At 38.8% G+C, this 18,370-nt stretch overlaps 1 protein-coding gene across 7 annotated transcripts in view; it reads right to left on the bottom strand.

The window, feature by feature from the left end:
• Positions 1–18,370, bottom strand: part of SCAPER (S-phase cyclin A associated protein in the ER) — a 141,542-nt gene that overhangs the window by 29,829 nt on the left and 93,343 nt on the right. For 5 of the 7 annotated variants that reach the window (XM_018081506.2, XM_018081504.3, XM_018081505.2 and 2 more), the window contains 3 exons: positions 12,645–12,768; positions 6,494–6,723; positions 2,720–2,875 (listed from right to left, as the gene is read on the bottom strand). In XM_018081506.2, coding sequence (XP_017936995.1) covers positions 2,720–2,875; positions 6,494–6,723; positions 12,645–12,768 — 510 coding nt within the window. Of the gene's footprint in view, positions 1–963; positions 1,530–2,719; positions 2,876–6,493; positions 6,724–12,644; positions 12,769–18,370 lie in introns of those variants that run through there. The other 2 variants (XM_029963156.1, XR_001921809.3) reach the window with 2 other exon arrangements.

Below are 18,370 nucleotides of genomic sequence, written 5' to 3'. Positions count from 1 at the left end.
GGGTTTTTTCCCCACAAGTCTATCACAGTAATAAAAGTCTCTTCACTCATGTCTTAAAATTTTATCATCTACATTATATCAACCATAGACCTCATTTAATACTTAATGTTGATATATATATATGTATATATATATATATGAAACAATTGAGGTTATTCTCTAATAATCATTATTGTTGTGACACCTTGCTTGATGCAGAGGTAGGTGCAGGGAGGTACTTGACTGAGATCTCTTCCCTGCCTCTCTTCCCTGCCTATAGAATTGTTTCCTTGAAGTAACTGCCCAAATAAACACTGGGTATCAATTGGTTTAGAAATATTCAGCTAAATTTGGGAGTTTTATGAAATGTTCTTGGGAGGAACACAGGAAAGTCGAGATTGACAGCTCTTCCTGCATCAGAGCTCCAGAAACAGCCCAACCTACTTTGTACTCACAGGACAGGATCTTTTAATTGTTTAAAACTAGAGTTTGAGTGTTTAACTCCTGGCCCTCTGGGGATATCACAGATTACAGTTGCAGTAAAGTTTCTAACAACCTGGTGGGGTCTGAAAGCAAAGGAGCAGGATCCCACAGCCATTTCCAGCTCATAAAGAATTTCATTGTTGCACTGGGTTGGTTTAAGCCCTGAGGTTGTCCTGGTCCCCCACCCAACATTACCTGTCCTGTGTCAGCTTCCCACTCTGCCACTCAGTGGTGCTTCCTGCTGAGATCTGCCCAAGTACAGACAGCATTCTATAAAAGCACTCTAATGCATTTCATATGGAATGACAACCTTTTATATGACAAATAACAACCTCAAAATGTTCTATCAGAAAAAATAAATTAATTTTGTGTGTCCCCCACCATTACCATTGAGGAGCATACAGAAGTTTCCAAATATACCAAAAGAGCAATCCAAAATTGCTCTTGCAACAATGGTGAAAGCCTGACATTATTCTGCCAAAACAACTTCTCATTCTACAGTATCACAGCACTGGTAATACCTACTGGGCTTTCTCCTCCCAGTAACAACTTCAGACATTTGATGACCAGAGGGGTTGGTCACTGTGACCTACAGAGGGGTGTAATACTGCAGGTTGGTTTGGTGCTCAAGGAGGTATCAACTGAGCTGGAGAAGAAGAAATGCTGCATTGCCTCCTACCACCATTTCCCAGCAATGAAAGAGGACCTGTACTCACAGAGGGGCTGTCTTTTGTACTGCAGATCAGGTATCACACATGATGTATTACTGTAGCATGACATATGTAAGAATTCAATAAATTTGAGCTCTTTTTCTGCCACCTTAATCTGTGTTTGGCAATACCTTTTTCCATTTAAATCACCCTGAATACTGAGGACTTCTGTAAAGCGACAGAATTACACTCTGCATTCACTGCTTAAATGAGAGTGGGCTCAGGTGATGAAAGACATTTGATTTAAACTGCCCTTCTAGTCAGTTACACCAAAGCTTTTGATCTGAAAGACAACAGTTTTGAAATCTCCAACTTCATTCCTCTCATTTCTTTTCATGCTCAAATGAACAATCCGACCTGGAAACGGAGAACAATCAGCTGTTATATGCAGGTAGTAAGATTGGATACTTCTTGGTGTAACTGGGAACAAAAACACTCAACTCTCCCAAATTATTCTGCTGCTACAAAGAACAGATGTTCTTGAAGGAAGTACTCGAGCAGTGCTGTACTATTTTGGGGTGCAGAGATCTCTAATGTTTGGGTGAAGTGTGTGCCTGCTCCAGAAATTGCAAATGCTGTATTACTCACTCTTGCAGCCAGAACTATTATTCCACTAACAGAAGAGTGATTTTTTTTTTATTATTTTATTTAGTGAGCATTTGACTTCTGGCAGCGCTCTCCTGGAATGTAAAATGCCAAGTTGGCAGCTTTCAGAAAGGGAAATTTCAGTAAGTTGGGATGGTCTCTTTGGGCTCATATTTCTTGCAGTCCTTTTTCCATGTGCCTGTGTCCTTGGGTTACCAGCAACAACTCTTACCTACAGCTTTGTTTCTTCTTTTATGTTTTATTAACTTTGGTTTTTCAACCCTAGCATCGTTTTACCCTTCAGGAATGCATTGTAAAGTTCTGTCAGCCTTGATTTTTCCTGAAATGCATAAGAGTGACAGTGGTAGGTTCCAGTAGGTGCAACCCAAAGCTCTGTAATTTTGACTCATACGAGTGTCAGGCTGTCCTACACTGTAGAGCATAGAAGTCCAGACCTGGTGGGAGGCACATATCTCATGCACATTCCCTACAACCCTGGTTAGGTTACAAAAACAAACATTTTGCTTTAGAAAATTCCCTGACAAATGTAGTAATACTTTTCTTTGTAGAAAATAGAATTTCCTTACTGACAGTGGTATTTTAAAGAACAAGGGCTGCTCTAGAGACAAATCAATTAAGAGTTGCTTTTTGCTGATAATAAAATACCTCCTGAAGTCCTTAGGATTGGACACTTAAAACTATCAGTGATCAAACCCTGTCTAAGGATGAGCAATTTCTAATTCTGATCAATGACTTACAAGACTCAAACCACGGCGCAGGCAACTAATACCAATTCACTGGTGAGCGGGTGAGCAGAGTGACTCTCCTGCACTGTTTCTTTCCCAGTTATTTCTCTGCAGTCCCACAGCAGAACAGTTCTGTCTGACAGCCCCACCAGGACACTCCCTTCCCCAAACTGCTGCTGAGCAGGACATTATTGCTGACAGAGCCAAAGCACCCACCTTCCATTGACAGTGAAACACAGCTGGCACATCCCGTGCAACACGGCCGTGGCATTCTGGAGAAAACTTGCTATTTTGGGATTCTCATCAACAGGGCCTTGAACAGAGAGGAAACAGCAACACAGCTTGTCTACCAATCCTATGTTCACCACGTAACTAGAAACAGAGGAAAAATTGTATTAAAAAACCAGTCACACACCAGTTTTGGTAACTTTGCAAAAGAAGACATTTTTGCTTCTCTACTATCAAATCACATGAAATGCAGGTTGTGATTACTTTAATACTCTTCCTGAAAGGGTTCAATAAACCAATTCTAATTACAAGAACTTCAAGTCTGGCTCTGTGTGACTATCAGTAGTTTTTGCTAAGAGGTATGTCTGTTGTAGGATAATTTGTATTATACTGTACAACAAAGATGAGTGTAAATGTTTATTTTACCATACTGCTAGAAAGACAATGGAATTTTGCCATAGTTAAATGATTTATAATAATCTTGATAGCTCTGCAACAGCACAATTTCTTTTTAGCATGAAGAGATAAACTTTGTAGAACACACTAATTCAAGAAGACAGTGATGTTACCCAGATAGCATTTTATTGCAATACGTATATCATAGCAACTACTGCCCAGTTGTTGGGTTTTTTCCCTCATAAATATATATGTAACAGCTCAGGGACTAATAGAATATGTAGGTAACAACCTCCTACCATCAGTATAGAAGGATCAGGATCAAAAAACCTCCTCAGGAGCTCAATCAAATTCAATGCAGAGAAAACCATGCTGGTAATTTTTTTTTTTTTAAACTGAAGACTCATCTTTGGTTTTTATTACCAGGGTAGATCAGATCACCATTGCTGATCATCAGATCACTACTGCTGAAGTTTCTTCTTTGAATTCCAACAGATTGGAAACCTGTGCCAAAAAATTTCCTCTTTGCCCTTGTACCAAGATCTCTTTGTCCACACCAGGTTCTCTCATACTTTGATCATTATAACTCCACTTAAACTGTGCACACAGATACATTTTTTCCATGTCACTTTGTTAAACATCCAGCTGCTCAGACTTCAGTCCATCTCAACCACCATGTTTGGCTGACTTAGGTGAGATCAACCCTCTTTAGGGACACAAAGGTCCCACTGCAACCACCTCCTTTTTTTTTCACCTCTAATTTTCTTTGTGTCTTATCAAGTGGGAGAAACCTCTTGTCAAAATCAGAAGCACTGCTGTTTTATCCTGTGCCTCCACCTGACTTAAGACACGGGGAAGTGATTGCCTTCAGACACCATCAAATGATTCACCCTTTTTACACTGATTACCTATGCTGAACCTGTTACTGATATTCCTCTGTCCTACCAGCTGCTCTGTCTGCTTGCTCCTCAAGTCCATTTGTTAGAGATGGCCTCTCAGAACAATGGCTTCTTGAGAAGGGAACACTCTTGGCCCTATGTTTCCATAATGCCCAGACGACCCTGACTTCACTAAGCAGGGAACATTATTAAATAATGTTGACCCCAGTAAATAAAGACTACTGATCACATAATGCTTCCCTCACAGATGCTGTTCAAGTATTTATTAAAAATACCTGTTACTTCACAACATGTCTCTCAGTCTGATTTGTAAAAACAGAAGGGTTTAAGATTACGGAAGAAAACCTCTTGCTTTTCAGACAGTCTAGTTGCTCAAAGGCTGATTTCTCTTCAGGGCTAGAAGACAGACCTTCTGCCAAAGTTCACCCTGCTGACACATAGCTTTTGGAAGCAGTGAAAGGAATTAAGAATAAAAATACACTAGATATAAAAGTCTAACTAAAGCATGAAAGACTTTAAAGCTGTTGAAGTACAGCAGTTAAAAACACTTAAAGATGCACGAAGGTTATTAATTGCACACTTCTTGTGCAGGTAAATTTGTCTGTTCTATTTAATAACATGAAAGGTTACCAGCATTAGGTTTCTTGCAGATTTTGATCTCGGTAATCCACCTGATTGGACAGGTGATAAGCAAGTTCTCCTGTATTAGCAGAATAATTCCAGGAACAGAGCTGGGTGTTAGATACATCACAGTCACAGAGAAATGCTGAGTGCTGGAAATAGCTCCAAGAAACAGGAGGGGAGAGGAAGAACTAAATAAAATACAGCTAATACTAATAGATGATGACTCACAAAAACCATTCCCACCAATATTCTCTTCCCTAAGAACGTCTCTGCAGTGTGACTGACACTGCAAATTGTGCCCATGGGCCCCTTCACCCCCACACCTGGGCACAAAGCAGCTTCTGGCAGAGAGGAAATGGATGGGAGCTCTCAGTCTGCTGGGACTATTCCTCACTGGCACCCGGAGACAGTAAGATGCATGGAGCACTCCCTTCCTTGAGGAATTGAGCATCCAGACAAATGGAATGTCAAAGCTCTCTAATCTATTGCCTCCATCTCCCAGTCATTCTACCCATAGTGGCATAGTTGAAATAATTTGGCTACCCTTTTGATACCCAGACAGCACGTGGATAATTGGTGTTTATGCATCAGGCCCAGCAGCCCCAAAGAGGAAAAAAAATAAAATTTCAATGTCCTCTTTCTTCCCCCATCTCCCTAAAACTCTCACTTAATCAGCTCCCCATGACATATGATACCATGACCTGGAGGTGAAAGATTCTCATTAATGACAGAATTTGTCTGTTTTTGACTAGTTTAAAATGCCCTCTCTCTTCTTTTCCTAATTGCACTATTACCTTGTCATCATGCCTTTCATTCCCCATTTATAACCAGATCCCCTAAAGTGCCTCAGGTGAGGGACTTGGTTGGATTCTCATGTCTCTCCTTATCTCAGGGGTATGTCTGTGCTTGGCCCACTCAGTGTCAGGTGTCTGCTCAGCACAGACCTCCCACCCTCCCATTCATAAGTGGGCAGAACACAACATCCTGAAATTTCACACTCTATCAAAACCTGTTTGGGGAGAAGGCACGTTACATGAGAACAATAACGTTTCAGAGGTCACTGGTATCTATGACAACTATTTGTTTTGCTTTCCTCCTCCAGCTGTCCTCTTTGTCTCCATCAGCATCATTCCAGACTTTGAGAAGTGTGATGATGCTCACTGAGACATGCTTTCAGTAGCATAGAACCAGAATTTCATTCCTCCAGAGGGCTGAGGACACATTGAGAACTATTTCTACAATAATTTATTGACAACTGCTTATGTCATTTACTAGTGAAACTACACATTTTTTGCAAGTCTAATATACTGTTGGATATATATCAATTTTATGTATATAAAATATGTATTAATTATATATATACACTCATATCTTCAGGTTCAGCTATTAAAATGCAGCTACATTATAAGATCAGATTATAGGAATGACTGGCTGATCCTTATAATAGGAGGGATATATTTTATGACAAGCTTATATGAATGCATGTAGATATGAAAGACCACATGGGCAATGGGCAAACAGGGTTGGCACAGAGAACTGAGAGAAAATAATGAAGATATGGGAACTGACTCCCACGTAATTGGAGAGGAAACTGATGGAAAGGACACAAAAAACCAAGTCCAAAATTAGAAGGTTCCTGGTTTTCTGTATTTCTGTGTCTGCGATTTTTTTGAAGAACACTTTTGATTGGGAAAATAGCATTTCAACAGTCTTTTTGACTACACACACAAATGACTGCTACTGAGTTAAGAGTTAAAGTAGTTTGTTCCTTTCTTAAATCAACGCAATTTTCTTTCTCTGTGGTAAAGAATGCTTAGAGAAGTTTCATTATCTTTTTATAAACCTGATTAGGTCTTGCACTCTGCTGTTGAAGGCTTCCACTTGTGAGGATTTACTTTTCACTTCCTGTAATATCTTCAGTGCAGTAGAGTGGTTGTTTCCATCTGGGAAGCTGGAGATTAGACATCTGAAAATCATAGCAGTTACCCTCAGAAGTCCTGTTGTTAAACCTTCAAATACCTGCTTATTTACACTTCTGCCTGCAGTAGCATTATGGTCATCTGGAACACTAACCTAAGTAAAGAGAAAAAAAAAAGACAAACAACTAGAATTAAAAAAAAAAAAATAACCAAAGTTTGTAGAGAAACATTTAGAAATTTGCATAGGAGCACTAACATTCTAGCAGTGCTGACAGGCACTGAAGCATTTCAGGTACAAGAAAAGGCAGTGCAGATAATCCAAGCTGGGACAGAATAAAACAAGTCAAAAGAAGCATCAGAAAACTGAAGGAAGACTTACAGAAGCAGAGTATGTCATTAGTGTGATTGTGTTCTTATGCATAAAACATCACCCACTGACCAGTGCACTTGTCCCTCAGAGGTCAGTCACTTGTCAATCATGTCAGAAGCACAACATCCAGCTCCTCTCTGAGCAGACCTCAGAGGAATCCCATTTTTCTAAACCATTAACTAGAGCCCACTCCCAAAAGAGTGAAGTTGAGCTGCACAACATGTAAATCTGAAGACAGATCTATGTACAGGATACAGACCTGGAAGGAAATCATCCTGGAGAGTATAATTTTTTAAAAATTAATTAAATTTTTTCATTTCTGCAGTTCAAGATGATTTAACCTGCCCTGTTCTGATCAAACAGTAAGTGAAGTGTGTGTGGAAGTCCTGCAGTGTTGCAGGCACAGCACTGGCAGTGCAGATGCACCATCAGGACTCAGGGCTCCTGGCACATCTCCAGTGCCTGGTGCTGCTGGTTCCACACACCAACACCCCTCTGTGGAGCTACTGACAGCCAGAGGCTTCCCACACTGTCATCAGGGATCAAAACTGGCTGAAATCTTACTTCCATTCCAGGTTAAAATCATTTTATACTCAGTATATGCAAGCAAGGGTAGAGAAAACCAGTCCTCCCTGTATAGGTATCAGGAGGGATTTGGTAACACTTGGTGACAAAGAACAACATGCACATTTCTTTATTATTCATTAGCTCTGAGCCTTGTGCTGCTACTTAAAACTCATTGTAATGGTCTGTTTCTGGTGCCAAGCCAAGAGAGCAAGTGAGAAGTCTTTAGCTGCTTATTCAAGTTCAATAGGAAAAATAATCCCATGTTGCTCCAGTAACTTTTGTTGACTGCAATAATTCAAGCCTAATGATTCCAACTGCCCACTGAAACAGATGGATTAAGCTTTGCAACGTGTAAATCAATTTAAATGTGGCAACTTTGTACTAGGAACACTAACTTTTAAAAATTGCTAACAAACACTACTCACTGCTTTTTCACCCCAGGTAAAAAAATTATATATGTTATTTCTTTAATGATTTAATAATATTTTGCAGTAGGGGCTTCCATTTGCTGTAATGAACAGTTCTGTAAGCAGATAATGTCTATTTTTGTCTTCTAGTTCAATGTACACATGAGAATTTTATTTTCCAAGTATATAGCCCATACCTATAAAATTCATGCTTTAAAAGTAAAACTCTTCTTTCTAGTTTGTAAAATAAATAGATCTGACACTTAATAGAATCATTTGTTGCAGAGCTCATTTTTCACATTTAATTTTTGGGGAAAATGTATGTATTTGTTAATATAAAGTGAGAACAAGTGTGGGGTTTTTTATACTGTGTATGTCAGAGAAGACATAGAAGGAAATACTGTTTTACAGAAAATGGGTAAGTTTGAACTTAATTCCTTTTACATTTTCCTTTTATACTAACTCAAATAAGTGACAAAAGATCAGCTCTTTTACTGAAGAAGTAATTAATGGGACAGTGTGAAAGTGTGTTGAGATTTATGTTCAAAATTAATTGGTTTGCTCCCAGAAGCAAAATTAATTGGGGTGCTTGCTTGTTGATTATTATATCAAGCAAGGGGTAGGAAATCTTAAGATTTAATAGTGTAATCATGACAGCTTTCAAGCTCTGGTTTCTTTGTGATGATTTCACAAGGAGTTGATGATATTCAGAGAAACTGTGTGTTGAAAATGGGCTTTGGATGAGTAAATGTTCAAACATTCCATAAATCTGAGGTTTAATAGGTTTAGTAGGTTAAGTGACACAAATCTACAGATGTGATTACACAAACTGATTTGCTGATAACTGGTATAAAACATTTCCAAATCACAAAGGAAAATCAGGAAAAATGTCTAATTATTTGACACATCCAACATCTCAATGTAACTTGTACCCAGTTACTATTTTAGCTGTTATGATGACTGGCTGTGTCAGGCTCAACCAGGACTCTGCTTACTTTAAGTCAGTTCTTGAATCAGAACACACTGATGAGACCACACTCTCAGCTCTGGCACAGTCTCCATGCAACTGTGAGAGTCATTCCTCAGAGAATTCCCCTCGTGGAGGGATTCCCAGGCTTGTGCAGAGCTGCCATAAGCTCTTCAGCTCTGCCCAGCATCTCGGGCTTAATCCTGTAAGATGCTGCACAATATGGCCCCAATCCAGTAAAGCACTTAGGCACACAGTTAATATAGCTGAAAATGTTCCTCCCTTCTGACTCATGTCACCAAAATACCTCTGCACATCAAAGTAGTTTTCTGTGCTAACGAAAAACACCAAACATTTCCCAATTAGCGACGCAGAGCTCTGCCACTGGCAACTCACTGATGTTTTTATCTTGTAAAAAAGCACAGCCCTTCACAGTCATTTTAAATACAGAGTTGCTAAACCTAAATGGACCGACTTGAAACCTTTTGAAGCACCCAATTTCACTTTATTTGCTCACTTACTTTGTACCCTTCTCCCCTTAGCAGCGGTGATTTTGTGCTTTTTGCACGTGTAGTCATTGGGCTTGCCTCAAAAACACTCTGAAAAATGTCTACTTTTAAAACAGCATGATTAAGATGTCAGATTTTCTATGTAGTACCTAGTGAACTAAAGAAATGGAAATGGCCCAGGAAGTGCATGGGCTTAGCATGGTGCAGGTGAAGGTTCCACTTTTTAAACTCCCTACCCCCAAATGCTTCAGCAGGTCATAACTTCCTTCTGCTCCAGCCCTGTTTTCAGGATTTACTGCCCTCCACATGGTCTTGTTCTTAGGGCCTAAGGGAACTGTCAGTGCCACACTATGGACACAGATGTAATTCCAAAATGGACCAGAACAGCAGAGAAGCACAGACGTGCCTTGGATCTCACAATTCTTGCCACCATCAGTGCAAACATGGACCTGCCTTTTTTTGATGCAGTACAGATGATCAAAAAACCTGATCACAAATAAACTGCAATGGGATGGCTACTGTCATTCTGAAATACCCCAATTAAAAGGCAGCAAATTCCAGTGAAGAAACTGATGAGAAAAATTACTTTCCTGTGCCTAGACAGCCAGATTAACTTAAACCCACTAAGATTTCATAGATCATTTACCTACAATATAGTCCAGATTTAAGCACTGTATTTTGGAGAAGAAAAAACTAACAAGTAACTCACATTTGATTTCTACATTTGTTTGATTGCCACTTAAATTGCAATGTTTGTTGCACATGCTTTTACATCCACTAATGATGTTTTATTTAGAATTTTCAGATATTCTGCATTTAAAGATTGCCTCAAAAAATAATCACACTGATCTGTCATGATATCATACAGATAGGTATGGTTTTTATATATGGCTTTTCAGATATCTTCGTGGAAAGTACATGATAGCTGTCACTTGACTGGAAATAAAACCTCCAAACTAACAAACTGGCATTACAACGCTTACAGCTCTATTAATTACTTGGCTTTGTCACTGTGAAATCTTCCCAAATATAAAATCAGAAAAGTTCCCATTATTTTGCAACTGTCTTCTGGGTACAGGAGACAAAGAGGAGCAGAGACAGCAGTCTGTAAATAAATGAAGCTACACCCCGAGCACAGGACTTGTATGAATGTAGGTGGGAAGGTTTGAGCCATTAATCATGGAAATCAGGAAACACCAGTGCTGACCTCAACAGACTTAGGCATTACCTGAGCTAAGGAGGCTCACAAAGGTCAAATGGTAGGTAAAGTCTACAGAAGGTTTCCTACCAGTCTGTTTAGGTAGGAGATAAGGAAAGGTCTAAACAGGACACTTCAAACTACTAACCTGGGCAGGATGTCACAAAAAGAAAAGACAAATACAGTCCATCTGTTATTCTATAATTTCCCATGGGTACTTTCATTGGAGGAATTATTTTTTTTTTATAACCCTTCAAGCAATATTTTGAGGAGAAAAATGAACATTTTGTCACCAATGAAAAGTGACTGTTTTAAATTTATTCTTTAAAATGTACAGCTCTGAAGTAGTGAAGATGATATTGTAGTCGGTTGATGAATAAAACCAAAATTAAACCCACATTAAACTGGTTGGAAATGAGGTTCATGCTGGATGTATTTAAGACGATATTAAAATGTTTCTCAAAACCAGATTCTTTCTGTTTCTGTATTAAGTAAATACTGGCACACTTGTTTAACTGTTTGTTAAAACCTTGCAAATATACATTTTCATTTATTACTGGTATTACTTGGGCTTCATTTTCCAACAGTAAGTGGAAATACACACAACATGGGCAAAGGCTGCATCATCCAGCTCACCAAACCAGGAAAACTGGAAGCAGTTAAGTATTTTGAAGGAGTGTATTTCAGTATTTTGGTATTTGGAGCTGCTCTCTTTTTGTACATTTCTTTTTCATAAAAAAGAAAAATTCAAACTTGACCTGATTTATAATATTTTCAAGAGAGAAAAATCAGGGTTAGAAAAGCAGCACTGTATTTGGGTTTTGTACTCACACAGGTACCTCATGGAACTATGAAGATATCCTGGTTTAAGGGCCAATTTTGCATGAAGAGAACATAAGAGACTTTATGCACAGGAAAGAAAAGTCCACTGTGGATCATGGGAAACATTAAGCTTTAATTACAGTTTTGCTGCAATTCAAGGGCAGTATTTGGCAACAGACTGAAGTAAATTATCCTCCTGTAGCATCTCTGAGCTCTAGGTGGCCAACTTTGCCTAAGAAATACCCTCTGTATTCCTTCAGGAAAAGTGCAGGCCATTGCACAGCTGCAGGGAGAGAAGGGTAGGGCTTTGGCAGCAGAGTGAATCCTGTCACTTGTGAAGTGCTGAGGGATTTCCCCTGGGCTGGAATTACCCCCAGCCCTGCAGAGCCAGCAGTGCCCAGCACAACACACACACCTTTCACTAAGCACAACTGAAACCTAATACCTGGAATCCTCTTGGAAAGATTTGGTGAGGAACAATGAGCTGGCAGCTACTTAGAGGAGAATGCACAGGTTGCATTTGGGTTTTCTTTGTGTCGAGGACCCTCGGACTATCTTTTTAAAGTGTTCCTCAACAGTCCTGTGGCTGTTGATTCCAACAGCATCACCTAAATTATTAAAAGTATGTACATAACTTTTCAATTAACAAACTGCTTGGCTCATGAAAATACATACACACAATTTATAAGCAGAAAACCAAGACTAAATATCTTATGATGAGCAGGTCACTATGAATTAAAAATGAGTTTTCAAATAAAATATTTAATGACATTTCAAATGAGATGTAACATCAGAAAATTAAAACTTTCATCGTTAAAGAGTCCTGCTATTTAAGCACTTCAGCAAATCACACTTTGGCAACAAATTGACCTGACTTGGATTCCTGACACTGAAACAAGTAGAAATCAAATACACATGGACAATTCACAATATTCTGTATTTTAAATATTCCTATAGAGCGAATTAAAGAAAACAACCTCAGAAAATGTTAAAAATAGAACAATATCCACTCAGTAGAGTTCCTGGAACGTATGTTTTTGCAGATCTTATTAGTAGAAGCAAATATATCCATTTCTACAGAGTATAGTAGATAAAGCCACCAAATACATACAACAAAAGAATCTTATTCTTTCAAGCCTTTATTCTCATTTATCTCCTGGCATTCTCATCTAACTACCTGAAAATGTTTGTGAAGCATACAAAAATGTCAAAATTAAAAAAGCTGTTTTACATACCGTAAGCTGGTGTATCAACAGGTCCATCAGAAAAGTGACCTTATTACTGAAGAGAACATAGGTGCAGTTTTCTATGCAGTTGCTGCAGGTGAGGCTGTAAACATTTACTGTACTGCACAGTGACCTAAAAAGTCAGAAGGGAAGAAAAATTAGAATTTTAGGTCTTTTTCTTCAGTAAACTGAAAGCAAACGAATGGCAGCACATCACAAAACAACCTTTCAGCAATTCACAATCATTTTCTTCAGCTTGGGATTCCAAACAGAACTAATACCTTAAATGAAATCAATTACATAATTAATAACTTCAAAACAGTAAGGCCCTGCTTATCAGAAATCATGGACTGTATGGGTACTGGACTCTTCTGCTCTCAAAACCTGTACCAAAACTTACACAGAACATCAGCCAATCTCATGATTTGGATATGTAATTTTATTTTTTGGTGGCTTACAGCTGTAGCACACAATCAACTTGGGTATAAGGTCCCTTTCCTGGCATGACCTCCCAGCAGTGCCTGGGCACTAATGTAAGGAATGGGGGTGATGGAGGAACTTGTCCTGAGCAACCAAAAGAGCAGGAGAAACTCCTGATAAACCATTCTGACCCACTGGGGGGAAGAGCTGACAGGTCTGCAGTGGTCACAACACAGAATCACAAGCACATCACACACAGTGATTTCCATCTGCTCCAATTAAAGGGTTCTCAAAACAGGACTTGCAGGGAAACAGGGACCAGCCCTATGGAATATACTCACAAAGAAGATTAATCTGACCGGAGAGAATCCTTTTCCAGAATAAACACAAAATTCATTTCTTGAACTTTGCTTACTACAAAAGCTATCACTGTTAATATACAAACACACACAGAGACACACAACACAAATGCATCGTAAATATATCCAATAATAAATACAGATGGCTAGACATTCAAGTTGTTTGTCTAAAGTAAACCAAAAGGAAAAGAATTTTTACTTTGTTGGGGTTTTTTCAACATGTGAAAAAATGTGACTCAGTTCAAATAAGCTGCATAGAAGAAAATAAATTGTGAGCACTGTTGAAAGGTCATACAAAAGTGGGACTGCAACAAACACCAAGTTACTGCAGTGAAATCATCAAAGCTGGTTATTTCACAGAACAAGCTGCAGACTGATTCAACATACTTCTAGAGACGAGTTTTACGCCTTATCTTTCTCCTGAAATATTTTATGAAACAACAAAATTATTTAGGCAAGAAGGAATGCTGCTTTACTGACTGCTGTGTTCATCACTGAGGCATCTGGTCACTTAGCCTGACTCCCCAGAGCTGAAATGGAAGCATCTCACATACAGACATTGTATTTCTCAAGCTAAGAAAAGCCAGAAACGCTCAGAGGCCAGAAAAATTAAGAGTAAAATTTTTTTCATTTGTATGTCTGGATTGCCTTTGCTTCAGCTGGAGAAATAATTTTGAATTTAGGAAAGAAGCAAGAGAGCATTTTTACTTTTCCTCCTTTTCTGAGTACCACCATGTTACCAAGACATATTATTTTACTGTACTGGTAATGAATTTTACTCTGTCTAATTAAATCAGTTTCAATCTCCAGTTCACATGATGTGAAAATAGTATTAAGTAATTAATTTTTGGTCAAAGGCAGGTTAATTTTCACCTATTTCACCTGATTTTTACCCAATAGATAATTCAAGCAGCATGCTTCATGTGCATTTATTAATTGCCTTGCAACACAATTCTCTTTTCCTATCCTGATTATATAAAGGTATTTAGTTCCCTCATGCTAAAAAATATTTTCATTAGGCACTTACTTCTACCTTTCACAGAAGATTATTCTCCTGTGTAGGTGTATTCACAGGGAGAAAGAGATGAAACTATATTGGTAGTCTCTATTTTCTGTTGAGAAGATGCTTAAATCAGCTTCTCTCATTTTATCAGCTCTTCTAAAATAAACATCAATCCCATTTCAATATAAACATTATAATTCACCCAAAGTGTCAAATATGAATTTGTAGGTTAACTTTGACAGCACTTCAGAGTTCTGAGGTGATTTAGTTAAATCACTGCAATAAATGCTTTCTGATATATGGGATTCCTAATTCCTAAGAGGATCATTTATTTTACATTTGAAAACACAAGAACTTCCCACTTCATGTAAGGAACAAATTCCGCGGTAGCCACGCGTCACGCTCTCCTATTTCCCCGCTGAACCTCGGTGTCAGAAAGAATACTCGTGTTTCCAGAGGCTCCAATAATGCAATTTGAAAAGGTGCTGTAAGCAAATGGATGTCAAATTAATTTTTCAGCACAATAAAGAGGGCTCATTTAATTGATACCATAAGATTGCTCACTACGGCTCGTCTGAACGCATTCTGGGCACGGCACGCGCCGGCTCCGCGCTCTGCCTGGAATTCAGCGCTGGGAGTGTCGGCACAGAAGTGTCCCCAGGTGGTTCGCAGTGTTAAATGGCAGATTAAAGACAGCACAACTAATTTCTTTACTTTAATCTTATTAAGGGAACAACAGCTGTCAACTGTCACCATTTCTGCACGAGGCCTCCGAGACGAGCGAGGGGCTGCGAGTGGCGAAGGCAGAACTTTGTTTAAATGCACCTTAAATGTGCTGGGGTGGGGAACTCAATGCATCTCCAGTCATTTTCTTCCCTTTTGGAAGTTCTTAGCTGCTCTTAATTCCAAACCTGTTATCTCAGGAGATATCAGAATCAGTTGAAAGCCCAAAGCCCCAGGCTCCCGTGAAGCAGGTGGTTATTGATTACTGATGTTGCTCTAAACTTTGTATCACACTCACAAATCAGCTTTATAGCTCTGTAAACCCCAGCCCCACAGAAAGGCTGCCCTCTGAAGCAAGGCTTTCCTCCAGAGTAAATCCAATTATAACACACTCATTATGGTACACAAACTTTGAGACATAACAGAAATCTGTCCTTAAACTAGACAAAAATATGTTACATTTATTTTGCATGAGTACAAAGAAAAGGAGGAGGATTCCTTTTAATCCAGCTAGGTCTCAACAGTTTATATGTCTGCACGTGAATTTCTTTCATGCCAGCACATCTTCACTTTCCTCAATTTGCCTGATATAAACAAGTTGACAAACTTAAACTTTTATTAAAAATACTGAGGCATCAACAGTATGCAACCACACAAAGCTAATCCACGACAGTGCACCAGGATACAGAGGCAAGAACTTAACCTCTGCTTTACAAAAATCAGGGCATCAACATATAACAACTAACCTGTTTCAAGTGTAAAGCTTTTCCTTATTAATTACAACTTCTGAAGACTATAAATGAATGCACTTTGATTACCACTGAAGAAAATAATCCAAAAAGCTCCATTTGGCAGTGAAATAATACAAACCTAAACATTATCAAATTTAGACAAAACTCAGCATCAATTCTGCTTCAAGACACTTCCAAAACCAGAGAGAGTTTCAATCTGAAATGTTACTGTACTTATGAATAAACTCTTGGATGACAAGTGACAATCAAACAAGTAATTTGCCCCAATATTTACAGGTGGGATAGAATTTGGAAATTTTTTACCAAAATTCTCCAGTCCCTGGCTTATCAATCATTTCATTGCAAGACCTGGCTCTCAATCCAAAAGTTTCATAACATTTTACAGAGCTGCTTTCAATATTCAAACTTGTTCCTATATTGCATATGAGGGCAACATCTCTTTATTCCTGAGCCCTGAGCCCCAGATCCAGCTGAGACAGACAGTGGGAATGTATCATGGGAAGGGACAGATGCTGCAGGTTTCAGATGTTGAACTTGCACAGTGGGCATTCTCTTTAGAGTGTCTTTATGTCCCTGTACCAATTACTGCTAATTTCTCTACCTGGAATAACCTCACATGAAAATGAGAAAACTTGTTCTGCATTTCATGTAAAAAAAGTTGTGAACAATCCTATAAAACTGCATGAACAGTAACAGAGCAGCTTTAGAACTGTCTGCTCATAAATCCAAGTAAAAATTACACAGAACAAGGTATAAAACCAGTTCTTAGTTCAAAATAGTTCTTACTGAAAAAAGTAATTTGTATCAATTCCATCCATAATATTAGGGGGAACTAATTGCTTTTTCTGTGTGTAATTACGGTTTGAGCTTTTTTATCCCGATAATATTTGCTTTAAATAAATGATGCAAGAAATTGTATGAATATAAAGATACATAACAATAAACCTGAATCAAAGTATTTCACAAATGTTAATTAAACAAACCCTACAAGCCTCATTTGTTAGCAGGTTTGTTAGGTTGTCAAGGCCAGTAAGGTGTCATGGCACAAAGGGGCTGAATGAGTTGCCCATAGCAAAGGTGCAAGACAATCAAGGGGATGAGACTCATCTCTTGGCAATAAATTGTTTTGCTGTGCAGCTCCCATTTGCTCTTCAGTGGAAGTGTAAGAAAAATATCAAAAGGCTCTGAAGTCCTTAGAACTTCTGCTGAATACGGCTTATTTTGTGGAGAACTGAACAAATTATGGAAAATTACAAAATGCTGCTTTAAGAAGTAACATGGCTGGACATTAATTTTTATGTTAACACCAATAATAAAACTTACTGTAACCCACTGCTTTCTCTTTCCCTTTTTCAGTGATTTATTTGAAGGGGAGAAAAACTGCCCCAACACCAAATGTATCATCTGTCCCATAAATGTCACGTCTCTCTCTCTCAGCATTTCCCGTCCTGCTGCTCTAACTACCAATCTGGACAGTGGCACAAAACAACAGGCACATTGTTAAATCTTCTGATAATAAAGCTTTATCTTGTAGACATGGGATTAAAGTTCTGAGCTGCACCATACTGCCAGGATTTTGGAGAAAGAGAGATGTAGATAATAGCCCGTGTAATCTCCTCACCTACTTGTAAATAGCTTATCCTCATCACAAAGCAACAGACAAATGCCCAATTTAGGATGGGTACAAATGGTTAAACATTGCACAAGCACACAAACAATCTGAAGTACAGTAGTGTCCTTTAGCTAAGTGTTTTTGGCTGAGGGAAGACTGGAGGGCAATTCATGAAAGGTCTTAATTCAGCTTCTTTCCACAGGGCTTTGCCTTGTCTTTAAACAGAGAAAACTGCTGCCTCCCTAGGTTCACATTTTAAGAAGTCAGGAGGTAAATGATATTTGCACAGAAGAAAGAAAAATAATTTCTAACTCATTTCAAAATTAAATGAGGAGAAATGTGATCTGAATTTTCTCCCTCATTTAAAGAACTACATATATTCCATGATTATCCTTTGGTTTTGAACCTCCCTCAAACACTCTGTATATGAAAAATCTGCTAAATCCTTTCGGTGAGACCATAGCAATTCCCATGAACATGGTTTGTGACTGGTTCAAAGTGCTCATAGCAAGTCCCACCCTCTGGAACTGCTGCTCACTCTCAACAGTTGAGGTGCAGATTCTGCACAAAACATTCTCCTCTATCAAAAAGACCACAAAATACCAAGAGAGGAGGCTCTGCATCCCAGGCAGCAACACTGAGTTCCCTGGGACACTTCCAGCAGACTCCAGACTCCCTAAGTCAGACTCAAGCAATCAGAAAAATCCTGCAAGAGCAGCGAGCTTTAGAGAGCAAGATCCTGTGTCAAATTACGTGCAACTTGATGTATAACTTCCCAAATTCAACACTACAAACTGGAGACTGCACTCTGCAGTGCAGCTGAATGAAATGCTGTATTTCAGGAGGGCAGCAAAGCTCTTCAGAAG

This window comes from Manacus vitellinus, unplaced genomic scaffold (assembly GCF_001715985.3).
Source record: "Manacus vitellinus isolate BGI_N305 unplaced genomic scaffold, ASM171598v3 scaffold_53_pilon, whole genome shotgun sequence".
Taxonomy (NCBI): Eukaryota; Metazoa; Chordata; class Aves; order Passeriformes; family Pipridae; genus Manacus; species Manacus vitellinus.
This window is presented reverse-complemented; position numbering and strand designations above follow the sequence as displayed.